Raw genomic sequence first — 19388 nt, forward strand, 5'->3', positions numbered from 1 at the left:
GCATCGAAGCACCTAGTGTGAATTTATTATGCAACCTAAAACAATATTTATGGCTATATCATTTCGGGAAAGTTTAGTCAACTCATGGTATTATTTGTGAAGTATGCCTAGAGTATTTAGAAAGAAAAAATATATATATAAATTCCGTGCAAAATTATAACTCTGATGTCGTAATGTCACATGGAAACTAAAGGTTTCCACTTACGGCTTTGATATTCAAAAGCCGAAGCATCACATACTTACTATTTGTAAGAAGATCTGAAAGTCTTAAGATCTATGGGGTTAATCATGTTTTCATGAGGAGCAAGAAAAAAAGTTTTTGCTTCGTTGTTTGTAATGTTTGTCTATACATACCACAAAAAATAAAATAAAAGGAGGATATCATGCATCAAGGGTAGGCTTCATGTTATTCAATTAAAAAAAAAAAAAAAGGGGGGGGGGGGGGGGGGGGGGGGGGGGGGGGTGTGGGGGTAAGGCTTAACATTATGAATCTTGAATAAGGGTTGACATCTTGGACTAAAAGTTAACTTGATGAATCAAGAGTTGACATCATGGACCAAGGGTGGTTAGCTTCATCTTCATGTACCAAGGGTTGGTTGACATCATGAACCAAGGGTTAATAACGTCAGGAATCAATGGTTAACATCATGTACCAAGGGCTAACGCTTAACATCATGAATCATCTTCCTTAAAAAGCTTGTTTCAAAATTTTAAAACCTAATGAAATACATGCAACAGCTAGGTTTTTCTTGAGAAATTTGTCTTTAGAAAGAACGCTAAGTTAGACGTATGAAGCTTCGAGCCAATTTACTACGTCTTTTTTTTTGTTTTTGCCAAACCATTAAACTATTGTTTCATTTAGAGGTCTCTCATCCATTTTACTAAGCTACTTTAGCCCAGCCTCATCTTAATATATCATCATTTGTGTCCACGTTCTTTTTATAATATTATATTTATTGCCAGGAATTAACAGACCATTTGTAAATAGCTTTTCAATTTGTTATTTTTGACACTAGACCCCATGTATTACGATTTTTTTTTTTTTTTTTTTTTGTTAGCACCTTTCGTTGGTATTTTCACGATAAAATGGACGAAAACACGACCTACAAATACCATTTTGAGATACCCATAATACTTTTATTTTGAGAGTTAAAATATGACCTCTATGTAGGGGGAGAAAAAACCTTTCGAAGGGGAACAAAACAAAAACTGTAATAAAAATCTAAAACAAGAAGAGAGAGAAAGAGGGAGGGTTGGGGGCTTGAGAGGAAGATTGAACTACCCCTCCAACTTAAGGGGTGTTCAGCCACTTCCAAAGACCAAAATACAGAAAGGACCGCCCCTTGGGCCTTAAAAGAAGTGGTTTAGCCACCCTCAACCTCTTCATTCTTTTTTTTTTTTTTCCCCTTTATTGAAAGAAAATGTGAACAATTCAATAAATAAATAAAAATTACGCGTATAAATCACATACCCAAGTTTCCGTCAATTCTTAGGAAAGGAGTCAAGGTGACAAATAGTAGTTTCGAGGGAAGACGTGTCCCATAATACTATTTTGTTGAATGCCATGCAATTGGGGTAAACTTCGTGGTGCACGAAAGCAGCTTTTTGATGTAATAAAACATCCCTTCTCAAGAGAAGTTGGCAAGTGTTGCCCTCCCAAAAGAGAGACAGCAAGGGGAGGAAAAACAGAACATAGCATATTTCGTTCTCCATAAACCATGACTTGCCAAGAAATCGGTGAAGACCGTATTATAAGAAACCAGTTGGGCAGCAGAATCAAATTTCAGCAGACATTTCACAGTGCAAGATTAATAAGAATTTAAGGGCAAAATTAAGTAATAATCAAATAGGCTCTCCAGTACAACATATAAATTTTCGCGGGATAAAGCACAGGTACAAAGATGGGTTCACAATTCGCAATAGGGCTATAAGCACAAATAGATAATTGTAAAATATCAACCTTGGTCAACAACCAAGTAAATTAGAACCGCAAAGAAGATAATGATGAAATAAAAATATCAGCTATTAAGATAATGATGACTAATAACGGAGGCAGAGGTCATGGAACCTGTTAGCTCGAAACAATAACCAGAATCACAAAGCCTTCAGGCCCTACTCTGCTCTTTGGTCTTCTTCACAATCTATGAGAAGAAATCCGGATACTCAGGAAGCTATAATCCTTGGCTTCAACTGTAAAATACTAATAAGTAAACCAGGGTTCTCTAATAATAATATCGAGAGCCTTGGATCCATCCTGCTACTACAGGCTTCAATCAGATAAACCAGCCTTACTCTTTAGATGCCGCTTGAAGTCCATGATATCACCCTCCCACCGGGTAACAGCTTGATTCTCGCACACCCATATCTCGTGGGCTACCTGGTTTATGAGCCTGAAATCGTGGCTAACAAGAACCAAACCCCCATCCCATTCATTCAATGCTTCAGCTAGCGAGTCAATTGTCTCAATATCCAAGTGGTTAGTTGGCTCATCCAGCAGCAGCAACTGGGGCTGCCTGTATGCCAACCATGCAAAGATCACCCGACTCCTTTGCCCATCTGATAGGTTCTTCATTGGCATCACCTGGGCTTTCCCAGACAGTCCAAATTTTCCAATTGCTGCCCTCATCTTCTCCTCCTCATTTCCCGGGTACTCTCTCATCATAAACAGAAGAGCAGGCATTTCCAAGTCAAGTTTCTCAGTCAAATGCTGATGGAACTGTGCAATTCTAAGGTGATTATGCCGCCGGACCATTCCATCATTAGGAACCAGGTCACCAGTCATTAGCTTCAGCAGCGTACTCTTCCCAGCTCCATTGGGTCCAACCAGAGCTATCCTCGAGTCCAAGTCTACCCCAAAATCAATGTTCTTGTAAATGAGATTTTCAGGTGTATACCCGAATGTTACTTCCACAAACTGAAGTACTGGCGGTGGAAGCTTTCCCACATCAACAAAGCGGAAGACCAGTACCCTGTCTCTCACCACCTTCTCAGTAAGTCCACCTCGCTCCATTTTTGCTAATGTTTTCTCTTTGCTCTGTGCCTGGCGAGCCAGTTTAGCTGAACCATGCCCAAATCGAGCTATATATTCCTTCATTGAAGAAATCTGCTCCTGCTCCCACTTGTATTGTTTCATTTGGTTCTCTTCCAGTTCAGAACGTGTCTGAACATACTGATCATAGTTACCAGTGTATATCTTCAAGCTCTTGTTTTGCATGTGGATAATGTTTGTGCAGACACCATTCAGAAAGTCCTGGGAGTGTGACACCACAACCAGGATACGATCAAAATTCTTCAAAGTCTCCTCCAACCAGACACAGGCTTCTAGATCTGTCCTCCAGAGAAAAGCAAAAAGGAATAAATTATCCATTTAAAAGAGGGGGAGAGAGAATCAAACAAAGACAGGAACATTTTAAACAAGTAAAAGAGCTGGGAACAAAAGCATTCAGCTACCAAAGTTGGAAAGATCTATTTAAGTTGTCTGTGTCGTCCCAAAGACCTCCATAAAAACCTTCTTCACCAATGATTGCAATAAGAATTGAGGGAATATGGGATGATACGAACTGCACCCTTTATATGGCAAAGGAGGGTAATGGGTATTCAATAGACCAAAAGAGAGGTCGGGGGTGGGAGGATGCTGCTAACCAGCAACAGATATGCAAAAAACAAATATTGCCACCAGATGTAAAGCTTAAACCATCTCATACCTAGCTGGAACTAGAAATAAAATGAATAAGAAAAATACATTCTCACCAAGAGTCTAAACAAGTTCCTTAAACAAATGTCCATCAATTTGTGGCATTTCCAAAAGACCAGCAAACAGTACCTAGGCAAAGAAAGGTGAACAAGATGCCCAACACGGCGCACTCAAAAATGCATTCTAGCTTTTTGCTTGGACACTGTCCAAATACTCGAGCGGATACAATGTCAGCTATAACTTATCATTTTCCCAGAGGCCACAATCATTTCTAACCAGTGAAAGTAACATTACTTAAGATACACACAATTATGGCCAGTTACAATATAATCCTATAAAAAGGTGATATAAACAGGTCCACCTTCCTCAGGCTCAACTAATTTTTGATTTCGTTTCAAACTAGAGTGTTCTCACAAAAGACTCTTCGAGCTTGTCTGGGATTGCGGAGCTTAAAAGGTACTTTTAGTACTTAAAAAACTGTGCCAAACAAAAAGCTAACATGTTTGGTAAAAAATTTCAAAAGCACTTCTTTGACTTTTTCTCTAAAAATGATTAAAACGCACTTTCGAAAAAAGCTTAAAAATGAAGCTTCTTCTAAAGAGCTCTTTATTTTATAAGACTGGTTATTACTTATCAAAAAAAAACAAAAGGCTCTTTATAACTTTAAAAGTTTTATTTCCCAACGCAATCCCAAACATGCTCTTAAGAGACAAAAACTTGAAACGGAGGAAAAAATTCCAACTAGAAACATATGCCTAGAGGTTGAGAATAATAAAAGCAGACATCATAAAGTGCTAAACAAAAAAAAAACATCTTTGACACCATAAGCAATATGTTAACCAATATGACTTACCAAGATGATTGGTAGGTTCATCAAGCAACAGGATGGTTGGGTTCATAAAGAGGGCACGCGCTAAAGCAATTCTCATTCTCCAGCCACCTGAAAAATCACGAGTTTTCTTTGCCTGCATCTGCTTATTGAATCCAAGACCAAACAAAATTTCAGCAGCACGTTTCTCTGCAGTTGCTGCATCTAAGGCTTCCAGACGCTCATAAATGCGTTCAAGAGCTTCTCCACCTCCGTCATCCTAGAGCCAAAAAAGTACATGGAAGTCACAAGAAATGGTCAAGAAGTAAAAGGCACCAAAACCATAAGTAACTTCAACACACCTGTGCAGCCAAAACTTCAACTTCTTTCTCCAATCTCAACCTCTCCTCATCACAGCTTATGACAGCTTCAAGTGAAGACATATCAGAAGCTTCGATCTCCCTTGTGAGATGAAAGATATCCATGTGGTCAGGTATCGGAAGCTCTCGGCACCCTATTGCAGTGAGGAGTGTAGATTTCCCACACCCATTTAATCCAAGCAACCCATAACGTCTGAAAAGATAAAATTTTATGAAATAGTTGCATGAAATTAAACAAATGGCTCCTGTCATGACTAGAACATAGAGTAAGTAGCTAAGACTCACAAACCTGCCATAGTTAAGCTCCAGTTCAGAATCAACTATAAGATCATGTCCATGAAATGTAACAGATAAAGACTCTATCTGCAAAGAACACAAAAAGTCAGTTCATCATTCAATATTTTACATTCTAGTGAGACATTCAACTACATATGTATGCAGAAAATTTCTCAATTGCACAATATTACCTCCTCCAAGGAGTTCCAACAACGATGACTAATGAATTATATTCAGAAGGGGATATTCAAGCAACTGACCCTTGGCAACATAAAGGACCTGGTGACAGACCCAGCTGCTCAACTGGGCGTTTGTCTAGGTGCACCAAGCTAGCAACAATAAGGTAAAAGTGAGACTCACTAAGATGAAGACATCCACTATACTATTATGTTGTGTGTCATCTAGGGACCCAATAACTTATATCGCTGCCTAACTAATTGTTCTATAATTATTGTTGTTACTTTTCAAACGACAGAGATCAATATGGCAAGATAATGGAGGTACCATATAATTCCACAGTATCATATAAAATAACCATTAAGCTGGAATTGTATTGTGATATGCCAAAAAACTTTTAACAAAATTTATCATTTTCCATAGATAATATCCCAATCAGATAATCTATTAAAGTGAAATATACTCCTATCTGTTATGTCTAGTCAAAGAGGACAAGACTCAACTGTAAAAAATCAGATTGATTACTCAATAAGCCTCAAAAGCATTTTTTGACTTAATTTCAGGAGGTCTCCCAATAAATATTAGAGTTCACTGTTTGCCTCATGAAAATCAAAGAAACTGTATTCGATTTTCATTACTTCATCCAATTAGTAAGACCAACAAGTTCCTTTTTTTAATGTTTTTTGACAAGTTCATTGAGGACAACATGCCACATTAATGATACTGAGATTAGCTAGAGCCTTTTACTTTATTAATATCAGCTTTAAATACTTTGAATGATACTTGTATCATTCGGAAACATTGTTTTTAACTTATAAATGAAACTAAGTGACCATTGTAATGCACTTCTACCCATTCCATAGTTCCATGTGTTGTGTTGTATTCCCAAAGTGTTCCATTTCTTTAATAGGTACGCCAGAATTCTTGTGCATCTTGAGTTGATCTACGTAATATAAACTTCCACCCCAATACTGAAATGCATCACCAACATAGAGAAATCTTCTTCTTCTTCTAATACCGTAACAAAACCCAATGAAAAAAGTCCATTCAAACGCAATAAAAACCTCGAACCCAAGAAAAAGCACAAATATGCAGAAATTAGAGGTGAGTGAGAGAAGACCCCTCTTCACAATTTGCAAACTAAGAATCTCATTGAGGGTAATGGAGGGGAAAAACATTAATGTAACTTTTTGAACAATAAATATCCCTTGGTTTTAGTTCCATGAAAAAGGAAACAACGTTGTATCAGACTCGGTTAAGTTTAGCTTCTACAGAGGCAATGACCATGGACAGAAGCCTTAGTTTCACGTGTTGCCAAAAGATAAAAAGTTGAAAAAATCAACCACATCAGTTTCTTTGCTCCTATATTTTCTCACAAACAAACAAAAAGCCAAAAATATTTTCCTCCACACAATGTTGAAACAGTTTCACTAACTCTCTTTTATGCAGCACATTCACCAAATATGCAAAAACATAAATCCCTACAGTACAAAGAACACACCGTCAAACACCTCGTTGAAGTTGATAAGCAAAGAATACAGTGTGTAACAGGAAACATTACTAAATGAAACTTGTAGCTATTAGATAGAAGAAAACAAAGAATATGAGGACCATGCCGTTTCTTTCAACACAAATTTTAAGCAGGGAAAATCAATCTTGTCTCTAGCTTTTCGTACTCTACCTGATTTTTCCACAAAACAAATTCACGTGATAGAACATAAACAAAATACAAGCTCAAACACATCAAAACAAGCGACAGCGTCACCTAATTCTTATAAACCCACCTTTTTCATTCATCCAAATCACCAAACAGAAACACAATTTAATGGAATCAATGATAAACATAGTTTCGGCTTATCGATCGGTAGGTAACTTACGCGGATATCTCGCGAGAGCGGGTGCGAGCAGAGAACGCCGGTGCAGTTCCGATCCGATATCTGAAGCGCCTCAATTCCGTTCTCCAACTTCTGCGAATCGGATGCCGCCACGGATTTCGAAGACGCAGCCGCCGCAGCCTTCCCTCCTCTCTTGGCCGCCGCCGCCGCCTTCTTCTGTGCCGCCTTCTTCTTGCTCGCGTCCGACACCATCCTTAACCTACAAACCCACAGTACGCCCCAAAAAAAAAATTACAAACCCTAAAATTTACGCAAGAATAACTTCACAAGAAAATATCTATTATCTAAAAAAAAATTAATAATAAAAAGGGACATAACGAACCTTCGTGGGAGATCGGAGGAGCGACTGAGAGAGGTTGTGGACTCAGATCTAGGGTTAGCTTTTCCGATGCTCAAATCGGTGTATAGAAGCAAAACCCGGTGGCGGTGGAGGCGAGTTGAGATGAAGTCTATACAAATGATATATATATATATATATCTCTAAAAGAGAGTGTGAAAGCACGGGTTCCACGTGTCCCGGAGCTTGAAGACTCTAGCGCTAGGTTGCGTGTGAAACTGAGAATCCTTGGTTTTGTGTTTTGTTTGAGAGATGTTATGCATTCCAAAAAATTTTCAATTCCCCAATTATGTGGTACAATCTTATCTTATCAGCTGGTAACACACTTTTTAAAATAATAAATCTTATGAGATGATGATACATCATTTGAAAATTAACTTTTGAGAATAAAATTTAGAATATGTAGCACTTCTCTTTCTATTCTCCTACTGGCTAATAGGATGATTATACGACGTTGGCCTCTAAGAGTCTATTTGGAATTAAGTTGAAAAATAGAACTTTTAAGTAAAAAAATCTTTTGGGCAAAAGCTTCATTTTTAAGTTTTTGTCAAAAGTGTGTTTTGACTATTTTTAGGCTTTTCGGACCATTAAAAGGGCTTTAAATTTTTTTACGAAACGAATATTTTTTTCTTCAAACGGACTTTTTGAGTATTAAAAACATTTTTAAGCCTCTCAAACGCAATTCCAAACAAGCCCTAAGCAAAAGATTTCGTGGCCTTAGAGTAGGCATACACTGCGAACCCAAGGGGAAAAGGAATGTCTGGTGGGCCTATAAGCAGCAATTCTGGACTAGCCTCGGCCCAAACTAGTCAGCTAAATTGCGAATTTTTGTTTATTTTGATTTTTAATAAATATTGTTTACTTAGTTGACAAAAGATTTTAGATCACGTACTAGAAATATGGACACGTTTGATATGTGAAACGGCTATTATATTGAAAAAATATATATATTTATTATATATATTGTTGAATATATTAGAGAGCGAAAGAATGAGAGAGAACGCGGAAGCATATAATAGACTATATTGTATTGAGTAGTGTTAAATGAATGAATACAGAGGCAATTTATAGAGAGGATATAAGTGATAGGCAAGTAACCTTAAACTAATTAAGGTAGGGAATAAACCCTAATAGGAAAGACAATAAACCCTATAACAATATATAAAATATTCTAACATCTCCCTCAAACTCAAGGTGCAAGCATGAGTTTGGAAAAAAGAAAGGGAAATAGAGAGATTTTTTTTTTTTTTTTTTTTTGGGTCGCTGGAAAAAGTCGTCGGAGTGATGGCCAGAGTTGGACGGCCAGTGGCGGTCGACAGAGGGCGGCGGTGGCAGTTGCCTGCTAGTGACTGATGGAGGCAACTGGGCCCAAAATGTTGGGCTTGAACTTAGATGAGAGACTTATAGGCTACATTGGACTGGTTACATGGGCCAAGATTTGGCCATACCCCATGGACCATTGAATATGGTTGACCCAAAATAATATAAACTGGGTCTAACCCGGTGGACCGGGTTGACTAAGTAGGACTGGTTTAGAACCCGATGACCCAGTTATAAACCGGTTTTTGGATCGAGTTGGAGATGCCTTGGATGCATTCGGAATTGACCCGATTGGACCAGTTTCGAACCTGATGACCCGGTTAGAACCAATTTTGCATCGAATTGGAGATGTCTTGGATGGATCCGCAATTGACCCAATTGGACCGGTTTAGAACCTGATGACCTGGTTAGAACTGGTTTTGGAACGGGTTGAGAGTGGATCTAGGGCTAACGTGGCGCATTGAGAGTGCGTTTTAGGGCCGATGGCAGCGGATCTTCCACAGATTTGTAGATCTGTGCCTCACAAGCATGGATCTGGCATAAATTTTCCAGATGAGGCTGCAATGAAGGCGTGGAAAAGATTTTGAGCGGAAGACCGCTTGGTGGCGCATAGACAACTGGAAAATTGAGGTTGCCGAAGGGAGCGCCAGGAAACGTCAAAGGCGCTTATTGGAAGCCACAAAAAAGTAGCTCTAATACCATGTTGAATAGCTCTGATATCATATTAAATATATTATTGAATATATTAGAGAGCGGAAGAAGGGTAGAGAGAGCGCGGAAGCATATAATAAACTACATTGTATTGAGTAGTGTTAAATGAATGAATACAAAGGCCTCTATTTATAGAGATGCTATGAGTGATAGACAAGTAACCCTAAACTAACTAAAGTATGAAATAAACCCTAATAGGAAAGACAAAAACCCTAGAATAATATATAATATATTCTAACAATATTTATTATTAACAATGGAACAAGTTTAGAATGAAATATATATATTTTTTTAATTAATAAGGAAAAGGATTAAAAGGTAGAATTATTCTCGCTCCTAATCCAAAAATAAGAGAGAGTGGATAATCCTAAAACCGAAAAAATTGTGAGCTTCCCAACAATAGACCCAAAACAAAAATAATGCAGAAATAATTACAAGTGATAGAAAATTGGTCAAACGACTAATCCAATTCTCTCAAGTAGGGATGAAAAGGCAACCAGTTAATAATCACCAGCTAACCACTAACTGCACTAACCACTTTTGAAGGCGGTTAGGAAAAACCGCTAGCCGCCTATATGTATACCGCTCGCCTTTTCACCCCTAGCTCTCGGCTTGCTTGTTGGATGGCATCAGTGACGAAACTAGGATATTGTTCAAGTAGGGGCGGGACATGGGACTAATAATTAATTAATATAAAATAATCTTATATTTTGTACAGTTCATCCAAAAATCAATATAAATAATTTGTTGAATAATGTTACACTTACTCCAACTTCTTTACACAATTTTTTTTATTTTTTTTTTATTTTTAACATTCATAGGTAGTTTTTAAAAAAAATCATTGGATATGAGATGGATCGTTATTGAATTTTGATTCAATGATGGTTTTAAAAGTTACATATAGATGTAAAAAAATTGTATATAAAAATTGAAGTGTAGCCGTGCGGTACTTATTTATTTCAAACACCTCAAAAATAAATATTGCATACTCAATAATTGCATCTATATTTAATTATCTATAATAATATTCTAAACCCCCAATGGGGTGGCCGCGAGCCACCCCAAACCCCCAATGGGGTGGCCCGCTAGGTGGTGCCCGCAAGCCACCCCAAACCACCTGGGGGTGGCCCCCATAAGGGTTGGGGGGGTGGCAGGGCCACCCTTGGCCACCATTCAATTTTTTTTTTTTTTTTTTAATTTTTAGATTTAATTTTTTAAATTAAATTAATAAAAAATTAATATTTTAATCAGGTAAAACGGTGCATTTTGAGTGGCCTTAACGGCTGTTAAAAAATTTTGACGGTAGGGAGTTTATTGTAGTTTTGATTTAGTTTTGGCGTGTTGACTTAGGGATTTATAATATATTTTCCCAATTATTTTTCAAATTTACTGCATTTTCATACCTATTGGTATCTTTACTTTGCATTTTGAAAACATATTCTAATTTTTTTTATATTTTTCATGCCATAATAAAATCAATTGATATAACACTAATTAAAAAAATTGTAGAGCACAACTGGCCGTATAAGTGGAAGAAGAAGAAGAAGAACGCTAATTAAAAAAATTGTGGAGCACAACTGACTGCTAACTGCCTATATATATACCGCTCGCCTTTTCACCCTTAACTCTCTGCTTGAACGTTGGATGGCATCAGTGACAGAGCTAGGATGTTGTTCTAGTAGGGGCGGGACATGAGACTAATAATTAATTAATATAAAATAATGTTATATTTAGTATAGTTCATCCAAAAATCAATAGAAATAATTTATTGAATAATGTTACACTTATTCTTACTTTTTTACACAATTTTTTTTTTTTTTTTTTACATTCATATGTAGCTTTTAAAATCATCATTGGATATGAGATTGATCGCTATTGACTTTTGATTCAATGATGTTCTTAAAAGCTACATATAGGTGTAAAAAGAATTGTATAAAAAAATTGAAGCATAGCCTTACGGTACTTATTTAATTCAAATGCCTTAAAAAAAACAAAAAAAAACAAAAAATTGCATACTCAATAATTGCTACTATATTTAATTATCTATAATAATATTCTAAAATAATATCTAATTTATTATTTTTCAAATTTACTGCATTTTCATACCTTATTTATTTCAAACAACTCAAAAAAAAAAAAAAATTGCATACTCAATAATTGCTTCTATATTTAATTATCTATAATAATATCTAATTTAATTATTTCAAAATTACTTTTCAAATTTACAGCATTTTCATATCTATTGCTGAAGAAGAAGATCTCGTTAAAACACGATGAGTAAAATCTCTTACTTATAGATCCCATTAAAACGTGATGAGTAAAATCTCTCACTTATAAGTTTCATTTCATGTCACTGTTCACTGAAGATTTTTCGAGTGATTTTCTCTATAGTCTCAAAGTTTTTTCTCTAAGCAAATAGTTCTCGTGAGTTGATTTCCAAGAAGAAGAAGAAGAAGAAGAAGATAACGTTAAAACACGATGAGTAAAATCTCTCATTTATGTTAGAGTATATATTTGAACGACCCTAAAGTTAGGGATTTGATTATGATTGATAAAGATTAGATTAGCCTAATTTAGGGATTTGATTATGATTTGATCACCCTAAATTAGGGATTTGATTAAGATTACATTTATGTGTAAGCTCTATAAATAGAGCATTCTGTATTGTAACCAAATAATTCAATAAAAGCTTAATGTAGCCCTTTGGGCTTTATCTGTGGATGTAGGTCGTTGACTGAACCAGTTAAAATCTTTATCTCTCATTTATCTTATTTCCGCAATTTATTTCTATTTCTATTTCATTTTGAATTCTATTATGGTATCAGAGCTATTGGCTGAGGCCAAAATTCAATCCTAACTATCCTGTGGATTTCTTTTCTTTTTGCCTATCATGATTCTTCTCTTGTGGTGCTCACAAATTTTCAAGGTGAAGTTAGTTTGATTTACATCCAATTCTTCTTTGACCCTGTTGGCTTTGCTTGTTCTCTGCAAGATCGTGTTCCAGCCTAAACAACCCACACAGCAAGTGTGACAATGAGCCTTTGGTGGGTGATGCAGTGAGAATTTTTTGCAAAGATCGACATCTTGAAGGCAATGAGGGATTCAAAGAGCATCCACAAATCGATGGGGCAATTGGGTGAATTTTTATTGATGATTTGGTAGCAGATTGTTCATTCTATTATTGTATATCAAAAAAAATTTGTATGTTGCTGATGCAATGCATGAGAGAAAACAAACCCAAAAAAAAAAGAAAAAAAAAGAAAAGGCCAAGTTGCCCATCCATTGGCCTATAGTTGGCCTATTTTTGCTCGGCTTTATGGTATTGTTTGAAACCCAGGCCATTTCAGCCCATAGCTGGTTCTCACTTCATCCCAAAGTTGGCTCTCCTTTTATATGGCTATGTGGTATTGTTTAAAACCCAGGCCCAGCACACAGTTGGCTCTGATTTCAGCCTAAAATTGGCTCTCCTTTTTGGTCTATAGATGACCCTTTTTTGTATTGTTTTGCTATCTCACAAAAAAAAAAAAAAAAAAAAAAAAAAAAAAAGGTCAAACTCAAGGTTTCAAGATCTTCCACCTTGAGTTTGAGGGAGGATGTTAGAGTATATATTTGAATGACCCTAAAGTTAAGGATTTGATTATGATTGATAAATATTAGATTAGCCTAATTTAGGGATTTGATTATGATTTGATCACCCTAAATTAGGGATTTGATTAAGATTACACTTATGTGTAAGCTCTATAAATAGAGCATTCTGTATTGTAAACAAATAATTCAATAAAAGCTTAATGTAGCCCTTTGGGCTTTATCTGTGGATGTAGGTCGTTGACCAAACCAGTTAAAATCTTTATCTCTCATTTATCTTATTTCCGCAATTTATTTCTATTTCTATTTCATTATGAATTTCTTCAATTTATAGATCCCGTTAAAACGCGTTGAGTAAAATCTCTCACTTATAAGTTCCATTTCATGTCACTGTTCATTATATACTTTTTGAGTGATTTTTCTAGAGTCTCAAAGTTTTTTCTCTAAGCAAATAGTTCTCGTATGTTGATTTCCAAGAGAGGAAGTAAAGTAAGTGGTGAAAGCCCTAGGCTATCCTACTCTTGATATGTTGATCGTCCTTCCACTATCTACAAGATTTTCATTTTATATCCCTGAAAAAACCTACTGAAATTAAGATTAGTGAGTTAATGCATTCCATGAAGATGATTAGCTAGTAGGCAAGTAAGTGAGCTTGCTGTAATTACTAGTTAAATGTATCTAACAGTGAGACCTATCGTTGGTCAATAGTACTTAGTACATTGGGAAATCACATCTAACATTGTAGGAACACCAATTTCGAAAGGGAATCCAATCATTTGTAATAAAACAAAGTGATAAGGAATATTCTCTATATTTTAGATTTAATGGGAAAGAGGCTCGAGCGTTTTTAATAGGTACACTAAAAACTTGGGGGAGTAGCGTTTTGGAGAATACCTTACAGCAGTTGAAAGATGTCGAAAAACAGTTAGCCATAATTAGAGGTATGAATAGAAATGTTAAGGCAACTGCCTACAAGGTACTCTCAAACAGTCATTTTACATTAGGGCAGCTGGAAGCAGTCGATGAACAAATAGCCATAATTAGAGAGAAAAAGCATAAAACAAGCATACTTGCCTACATGCGTTTAGGAGTTGGCGTTGGTGGACAAATATCGTGTCAGTCTATTTCTACGCATTTACAGCAAATAGAATATTTGCCAAGTTCCGAAAACTTTGGAGAGCACTTACTTAATTCCTTGTGATTTCTTTTTCTTTTTTATTTTTGATTTCAAATGTAAATTTGGTGTTAGTTTCGTAGAAAACTTCGACGGATCGAAAACACTTTTGTTCTCTTCATACTTTTTACCTTTTCTTTTTGTGTGTGTTTCCATTTACGTGTGTATGTCAGCTGTTCCTCCAACATTGTTCTAATTTTCTATAAAACTGCTTAAGTAACTTGTCGTTCAAGGTCAAATATCTCATATCTACAAAAGTTTGAGATCTCAGATATGCAAAATTCGATATCTCAGATCGATGTCTTTTGTTCATCACATATTAACGAGAAATGAATCTTGTTAAAACTCAATGAGTAAAATGTCTCACCTATATGTTCCATTTCATGTCACTGCAGACTTTTTGGGTGATTTTCTCTAGAATCTCAAAGTTTTTCTCTGAGCAAATAGTTCTTGTGAGTTGATTTCCAAGAGAGGAAGTTGTGAAAGCCTTGGGCTATTCTTCTCTTAATGTATAGATCATCTTTCCACTATCTACAAGATTTTCATTATATATCTGTGAAGAAGCCCACTAAAGGGTCGGTGAAGTAATGCGCTTCATGAAGATGGTCAGCTAGGAGGCAAGTAAGTTAATGGGAAAGATTATTATAAAAGATCAGACCCAAGTGTTTTCCGTAGGTACACTGAAAACTTAGGGCGTAGCTTTTTGTAGAATACCATACAACAGTTGAAAGACGTCGAAAAAAAAATTAGCCATAATTAGAGGTGATAATAGAAATGCTAAGACAATTGCCTACAAGGTGCTGTCAAATAGTCATTCAACTGTAGGGCATCTAAAAGCGATCGATGAATGAATAGCCAAAATTAGAGTGAAAGAGCGTCAAGCAAACATACTTACCTACATGGGTTTAGGAGTTGGCGTTGGTGAACAACTATCGTGTCAGTCTATTTCTACGCATTTGCAGCAGATAGAATGTTTGCCAAGTTCCGAAAACTTTGGAGAGCACTTACTTAATTCCGTGTGATGTCTTTTTTTTAATTTCAAATGTAAATTTGGTGTTAGTTTCGTAGCAAACTTGGACTGATCGAAAACGCTTTTGTTCTCTTCGTACTTATTACTTTTCTTTTTGTGTGTGTTTCTATTTGCGTGTGTATGTCAGCTGTTCCTCTAACATCGTTCTAATTTTCTATAAAACCACTTAAGTAACAAGTCATTCAAGGTCAAAGATCTGAGTTATGCAAAATTCGATATCTCAGATCTGCATCTGTTGTTCACCACATCTTCACGAGAAATGAATCCCATTAAAACGTGATGAGTAAAATCTCTCACTTATAAGTTCCATTTCATGTCACTGTTCATTGCAAACTTTTGTGGTGATTTTCTCTAGAGTCTCAAAGTTTTTCTCTAAGCAAATAGTTCTCGTGAGTCGATTTCCAATAGAGGAAGTGGTGAAAGCCTTGGGCTATCCTTCTCTTGATGTGTTGATCGTCCTTCCACTATCTACAATATTTTCCTTCTATATCCGTGAAGAAGCTTACTGTAAGATCGGTGAGTTAATGCACTCCACGAAGATGATTAGCTAGGAGACAACTTTGGAGAGCACTTACTTAATTCCTTGTGATTTTTTTTTTTTTTTTTTTTTTTTAATTTCAAATGTAAATTTGGTATTAGTTTCGTAGCAAACTTGGACTGATCAAAAACGCTTTTGTTCTCTTCGTACTTGTTACTTTTCTTTTTGTGTGTGTTTCCATTTATGTGTGTATGTTAGCTATTCCTCAAACATTGTTCTAATTTTCTATAAAACTACTTAAGTAACTAGTCGTTCAAAGGTCAAAGATTTCAGATCTAAAAAAATTCAAGGTCTCATATATGCAAAATTCGAGATCTCAAATTTGCGTCTTTTGTTCATCACGTCTTTTGATTCATTTGGATTCTCTAATATTAATGCTTTCCTTTTTTTTTTTTTTAAGCAAAATCTAGTGAAGGAAGTAAAAATGACAAAACTAACAATTATATATATATAGCCCCCTACCATTTAAAATTTTTGGTTAACTTACATTGCTAGTCACATACTCCATAAAATATATGAAGATACAACTAAGCCCTTCAATTAACGATTTTTTTTTTTTTTTTTTTTTTGAAAAGGACTTCATTTAGATGATCCATTATTCGACCATAGGCCCCCATATATATATATATATATATATATATATATATATATATATATATCATTAATTGGAGGGCTTTGTTGTATCTTCATATATTTTATGGAGTATGTAACTAGCCGTGTAAGTTAACCAAAAATTTTAAATGGTAGGGGGCTAAATGAAAAGGTTTCGTGGTAGTTAAAAAAAAAAAAGGCGGGTGATTATTAACCGTCCACTAACTGTCATAACTACTAACCGCCCTAACCTCTAACTGTCTTAAAAGCAGTTATTAAAAAACCGCTAATCGCCTAGGTGGTTACGGTTAGTGATTATTGAGTTTGCTAACCGCATTTATTGTAATATATATTTTTATAATTATAAGGGGAGAATTCAGTTTACCCCCTGAAGTTTCAGGAGTTTTTAAATTTGAACCTTAAAGTTTAAAAATTGGCAATGTACCCCCTCTAAAGTTTCAAAATTTTTCAATTTAAACCCTCCGTTAATATTTTCAGTCAAAATGGATGGAATCCATCCCACGTACGTGTCACGTGAGATATTAACGCCTCTTCTATCAATTTTGCCCTCAATCTAGATGCTCAATTTACGTTAGTACCCCTTTTGAAATTAATTTACGTTATTACCCCTGTTGGCATCAGAACCCTCACCAGACGAGGCGTTCTCTAGAGAAGCAGATATCGAAGATTGCGAGCTCTGATGAGTTCTCCCACTCTTTGACAAGGCTCACGCAGGATTTAACTACCAAAATTTTACTAGGTTATCGATCTTCCGATGGCTCTATTGGCGGTGGTGATAATTGTGCCAATTCTTCTAGTTTCACCGATCAGGCCATGGACAAGCTTTTTTCCTTTGCTGGGTCTGGTTTTGCTTCCACTGTTGTGGGAAGCTTCGCTAGGAACTTGGTCATGGCGTTTTATTCAAACAATTCGACGAATTTTGAGCATGTTGATTCAAAAACAAATGATATTCCTCAATGGGTGAACGTGATCTCCGGGATAGGTGTAGGGAGCTCATCGGTGATTGTATACAATTGTTTGTCAGCACGGCCGTTGCTGTTTATCTTGACAAGACCATGAACATCAACTTCTATGATGATTTGTTATCTGGGCTAACCAACCCCAAGCATGAAATGAAAGCAAGGGAAATCGGTTTGTAACAGTGCAGTTGAAACTCTTGTGAAAACCTGCCATGATTCTGGCATGAATTCCAATCCAGGCTCAACTCCGACTAAAATTGAGGACGTTTGTCTCAAACCAAGTGAGAAGAAAGACAGTGGGTGGGTTGATGGACTGTGATGGACTTTGCCAAAAAGTTGGAGGTGAGGAAGAAGGGGAAAGAGCTGGAGGGCAAAATTGGAAGAAGAGGCGTTAATATCTCACGTGATACGCACGTGGGATGGATTCCATCCATTTTGACAAAAAATATTAACAAATGGTTTAAATAGAAAATTTTTGAAACTTCAGGGGGTAACATTGCCAATTTTTAAACGTTGAGATTCAAATTAAAAAACCTCTGAAACTTCAGAAGGGTAAAATGCATTTTCCCCTAATTATAATAATAATAATAATTTTTATACATATAACATGATCAATTGATCATTAAATCCCAAATTTTTTTATAGATAATTAAATCACAATTTAAGTATTAATGTATTATCATTATAATTATATGATTATATGACAATTAATGATTAAATCATATGATTATATAATAACAAATTATACATATATAATATGACATAAGTCATAAGTATACAAATTCATATTAATACATCAATTAAACTTAGTTACTATGTATATTATAAACTTATAAGTCCATATATGTTATAAATTATAATTATACATACATGCATATTAAATGTATAAGATCAAATACTTAATCATATGATTTATATTATTCATGTGCAATGATAATGTGATTTGTACAATATCAAATTAAGTAATCGGCATTGGATTAAACAATGTGTTACTTATAACCTCAATTGAAGTATTAATGTATTATCATTATAATTTATATGATTATATCACATGATCAATTAATGATTAAATCATATGATCATATGATTATATAATAACAAATTATACATATATATAATATGACATAACTCATAAGTATACAAATTCATATTAATACAACAATTAAGTACTTGGAGACTTAGTTCCAATGTATATTATAAACTTATAAGTCCATATATGTCATAAATTATAATTATACATATATGTATATTGAATAATATAAATGTATAAGATCAATACTTAATTATATAATTCAATGACAATTCAAATACTTAATCAAGTTAATCATATGATTTATATCATTCATGTGCAATGATAATGTAATTCGTACAATATCAAATTAAGTAACCGGCATTGGATTAAACAATGTGTTATTTATAACCACAATTGAAGTATTAATGTATTATCCTTATATTTTATATGATTATTTCAAATGATCAATTAATGATTAAATCATACGATTATATAATAACAAATTATACACACACACACACACAGATATATATATATATAATATGACATAACTTATAAGTATACAAATTCATATTAATACAACAATTAAGTACTTAGAGACTTAGTTCCAATATATATTATAAACTTACAAGTCCATATATGTTATAAATTATAATTATACATATATGCATATTGAATAATATAAATGTATAAGAACAATACTTAATCATATGATTCAAATTAAATTCAAATAATTAATCATAATATTCATGTACAATGATAATGTGATTCATATAATATCAAATTAAATAATTGACATTGGATTAAACAATGTGTTACTTATGACCACAATTGAAGTATTTAATGTGTGTATATATATATATATATATAATCATTTTTT

General features: G+C 34.9%; 1 protein-coding gene and 1 pseudogene across 1 annotated transcript; one reads left to right on the forward strand and one right to left on the reverse strand.

Moving 5' to 3' along the window:
* Positions 1 to 1812: 1812 nt before the first annotated feature.
* ABCF1 (ABC transporter family protein) lies at positions 1813 to 7685 on the reverse strand. Its single transcript, XM_059573707.2, has 6 exons — positions 7553 to 7685; positions 7213 to 7429; positions 5172 to 5245; positions 4865 to 5075; positions 4548 to 4782; positions 1813 to 3327 (listed from the first exon to the last, which is right to left on the reverse strand). Exons 2-6 carry the CDS (start codon positions 7420 to 7422, stop codon positions 2270 to 2272), a joined length of 1788 nt encoding a protein of 595 aa, XP_059429690.1. The 5' UTR covers positions 7423 to 7429; positions 7553 to 7685; the 3' UTR covers positions 1813 to 2269.
* Positions 7686 to 14126: 6441 nt separating this feature from the next.
* Positions 14127 to 17815, forward strand: LOC148584130 (protein PHLOEM PROTEIN 2-LIKE A10 pseudogene; annotated as a pseudogene).
* The last annotated feature ends 1573 nt before the right edge of the window (positions 17816 to 19388 follow it).

This window comes from Corylus avellana, chromosome 8 (genome assembly GCF_965113065.1).
Source record: "Corylus avellana chromosome 8, dhCorAvel1.hap1.2, whole genome shotgun sequence".
NCBI lineage: Eukaryota > Viridiplantae > Streptophyta > Magnoliopsida > Fagales > Betulaceae > Corylus > Corylus avellana.